Source organism: Dipodomys ordii, unplaced genomic scaffold (genome assembly GCF_000151885.1).
Source record: "Dipodomys ordii isolate 6190 unplaced genomic scaffold, Dord_2.0 Scaffold29, whole genome shotgun sequence".
Lineage (NCBI taxonomy): Eukaryota > Metazoa > Chordata > Mammalia > Rodentia > Heteromyidae > Dipodomys > Dipodomys ordii.
In genome coordinates, this window is record NW_012267245.1 from 8,074,006 (window position 1) to 8,077,617 (window position 3,612).

General features: G+C 40.9%; 1 protein-coding gene across 1 annotated transcript; it reads right to left on the reverse strand.

Annotated features, from left to right (window-relative positions):
* Positions 1-2,455: 2,455 nt before the first annotated feature.
* On the reverse strand, positions 2,456-3,391 carry LOC105985473 (olfactory receptor 4F15-like). Its single transcript, XM_013016023.1, has one exon. It carries the CDS (start codon positions 3,389-3,391, stop codon positions 2,456-2,458), a length of 936 nt encoding a protein of 311 aa, XP_012871477.1.
* Between the last annotated feature and the right edge of the window lie 221 nt (positions 3,392-3,612).

Genomic DNA, 3,612 nt, shown 5'->3' on the forward strand with positions numbered 1-3,612 from the left:
CCAGAAGTGGTGCTGTGGCTCAAGTGGTAGAGCGCTAGCCTTGAGCTGAAGAGCTGAGGGACAGCGCCCAGGCCCAGAGTTCAGGCCCCACGACTGGATCCCTCCCCCCCAAAAAAAGAATGACTATGTGTACTTTCTAAAAAGTGAAAATGAAGCTTATCATTTCCACAGAAAGGGAGGGAGGGTGAAAAGGAGGAGGATGGCTTCCAATGCCGGCTCTAGACTGTCACCCATGCCTATGTTCTTTTCCCCTTTTAAACAGATCTGCTATTCCTACCCTGAATGCTATTTACTTTAGGGCATATAATGGCTGTGGTTATTGTCTTGATAGAGATACCACTCAAGTTAGTGATAGATTGCTGTTTTACTGTTACTCTTGGAAATTCATAGGGGAGGCAAATGCTTCCATCTGGCCCTCTTCTTTGTCTTATCAGAACTTGTACCTCATTTCTTCAGGTGAGAAAGTCTTGTATCTTGTTTGAACTGAAAATATTTGAGCATTAGCTCCTACCAGGGTATTAACATTGCCTTGAATCATTTTTTGTTGAACTTTATATCTGGTATTCAGAAGTATTTCCAATAAGATTTGGGAACACTGGAGTCATGTTAGTAAAAGTGGTGAAGATGGCAGAAGTAGTGGGTGTGGTGGTAACAGGACAAAACAATGAATGGGCTTTAGAAATCCTGGGAGAATATCCACAGAGGAGAAAGTAGCCACAACAGCTTCAGCTGGCTTTAAATAAAACAGGTAGGACAAGCAAAATAGTAAGTCTATTCTAAGTTTTGTTTGAGATGATTGCAAATTTAAGTTTTAATTTCCAAAATAAAAAGTCAGAATCAGCAGGAGATGTGTCTCGAGTCACAAGAGTACTTGGATGGCAAGCACAAAGCCTGGAATCCAACCTCAGCACTGCCAAACAAAAACAACAGACAACAGAAAAAGAGATGTAAGCAGGGTTTATTATACAAGAAAATGAACATTTTCATAGATAACCCTCAGCTAATGGTAATTTTATCAAAAAGAAAGCTCTCTGACCTGGTTAAGTTAAAGTCAACTCATATGTTTAAAGAAGTAAATAAAGTAAGAAGAAAAGTTACTTTACAAAAGTAAGTTAACTTCCTAAAAGAAGTCTGAAACTTGTTAATACTGCAAGAAAGATTTATTGTAAAAACCTGTCAAAAATCACAAACCTACAAGGAGATAATTATGTTTATATGATTTTTAAAAGATTTTAAAAAGATTCTTAAAAATAAGAATAGTTATTAGTGTAATGTTATTATAATTATTAGTTTATGAGTCAAGTTGGGTTGTAAATTGGAAAGGTATTTTCTCTGGCTCATTTTTATTGGTGCCCAAATTCATCATGGAGAACATGATTATTGATAGAAACACAAAAAGAAATTCTGGAATATTCACATACAAATTTCTTAAAATTTACTGCATATAATTGCTAGGTCTTGCTAGAAATAATAAAAGTGACTGACTCCCTTTAGAGTATTCTTTCAAGCAGAAAGCAATATGTTCAGAGGGAATTTAATTGTGGACTTAAAAATAGATGTCATACAAGGCCATAGATAGTGTAGCAGTGAAGTGGAGTAGCTAGGGTCTCGTCCAAAGGACTTACTACTGGGCTGCAAATACAGTTCAAGGTGAGAAGCAACAAATAATCATGGGATTGATGCCACGCCTGCTGTTATCAAGGTTAGAGATAGAATGCCAGTGAAAGGCCAGGCATGAAGTCTGTTAGCAGGCTGTGCCAGACTCCAGGTCAGCCAGGGGAGTAACAAACTGCTTCACCGAACGGTGAGGAGATCAGACACTTCTGTTCCTTAGTGTTCTCATCTGTTACATAAGCAGGTTGGATAAATGATCCCTCAAATTCCAGTTCTACTATTCCACAGCCCTAAAAACCCATCAACAATTTCCTAAATAGTCAGAAGATAGAGGAAGCAAGCGATGCTCATGGAAGAGGGTAGCAATATCAGGACAATTTCAGTCAATATGGATGTTTGTAAGGTAGTTTGAGAAAAGGGCATTAATCTTCCCATTCAAAGCAGAGAAATTACAATAGTGAACAGAAGTAAAATATTAATCTCTGACAATCAATTACTGAATATGTTCTGTTTGACCCTATTAAGGAATTATGAATATTAGAAGTGGTGGATTTAAGGTGAAAATTACTTTTCATTGCAGGTAATAGGAAGACCAAAGAGCAGAAAGCATTTCTTAATTTATTTTTAAAATTGTCACAGCAAAATACTGTATATGTTATCATCTGTTGAACACCTAACACAAGATCTGAAACATGAGAGGTCCCAGTGTTAGTGTCTCTCATCAATATTGATGAGGATACCAGAGATAGGATACATGGTAAATGTCAGACACCAGAATTTCAGAGTTTGTTTTCTATCTTCCTAAGAGTACACGGTTTCATCTTTGTTTATCTTTAAAGTGTCAGGGCATCTTTCTGTAACCCAAAAGCTGATAGCAAAGCTTCCACATTGCCGCTTTCATTTCCTTGTTTCTCAAACTATAGATAACAGGATTCAGAAAAGGAGTGAGAATGGCATCAAAGAGAGCCAGGAACTTGTCCAGGTTTGATGAAGGGAAGGGCCAGGTATAAAAGAAGATTAATGGTCCAAAGAAGAGAACAACCACGGTCACATGTGCTGACAGCGTGGACAGGGCCTTGGATAAGCCTGCGGAGTGTTTCCACACAGTGACCAGAATGAAGATGTAAGACACGACCAGCACAAGGAAGGACCCCACCGAGATCAGCCCGCTGTTGGCAGTGACCATGAACTCCAGGCCATTGGTCTCTGTGCAAGCGAGTTTGATGAGCTGAGGGAGGTCACAGTAAAAGCTGTTCAGTACATTAGGGCCGCAGAAGGGCAAGTGGACAACAAAAGCCACCTGGACCACAGAGTGGATGAGACCCAGGATCCAGGCTGTGGCCGGGATTATGGCGCACACTCGCGGGCTCATGATGGTCAGGTAGTGCAGGGGCCGGCAGATGGCCAGGTACCGATCAAAGGCCATGGCCATGAGCAGCACCATCTCCGTGCCTCCAATAGCATGGATGAAGAAGATCTGCGCTATGCAACCGCCAAAAGAGATGGTTTTGTGTTTTCTAAAGAGGTCATAAATCATCTTGGGGGCTGCCACAGAACAAACGCCCAGATCCAGAAATGAGAGATTGGCCAGCAGGAAGTACATGGGGGAGTGGAGGTTGGAGTCAGCAGTCACAGAGAACACAATGAGGAGGTTCCCCATCACACTTGCCATGTAGAACACAGAAGAAAGGAGGAAAAGCAGCAGTTGGATGCCCCACAAATTGGAGAGCCCCAGGAACACAAACTCAGATACCACAGAGCAGTTGCCTCCATCCATTGTGCTGGAGGTCAGTGCTGTCTCTGACATTTCCTGAAAAGGATAGCAAGAGAAAATCAAGCTCTGTGGAGTAACTAACAACAGGACTTCAAATTATAAAGAAGAAATATTGCCTTTTCACAGAGCCAAAACACTTATACACAACACTTTACACTGAGTTGCAGAAAATGGACATTAACGCAGCGTCACAAGGCACCGCTTCTAACTCCTCAAAATCCCTA

What these genes read in the sequence shown, in the direction of transcription:
- LOC105985473 (XM_013016023.1), bottom strand. Translation starts at nt 3,391, where the DNA reads ATGGATGGAGGCAACTGCTCTGTGGTATCTGAGTTTGTGTTCCTGGGG.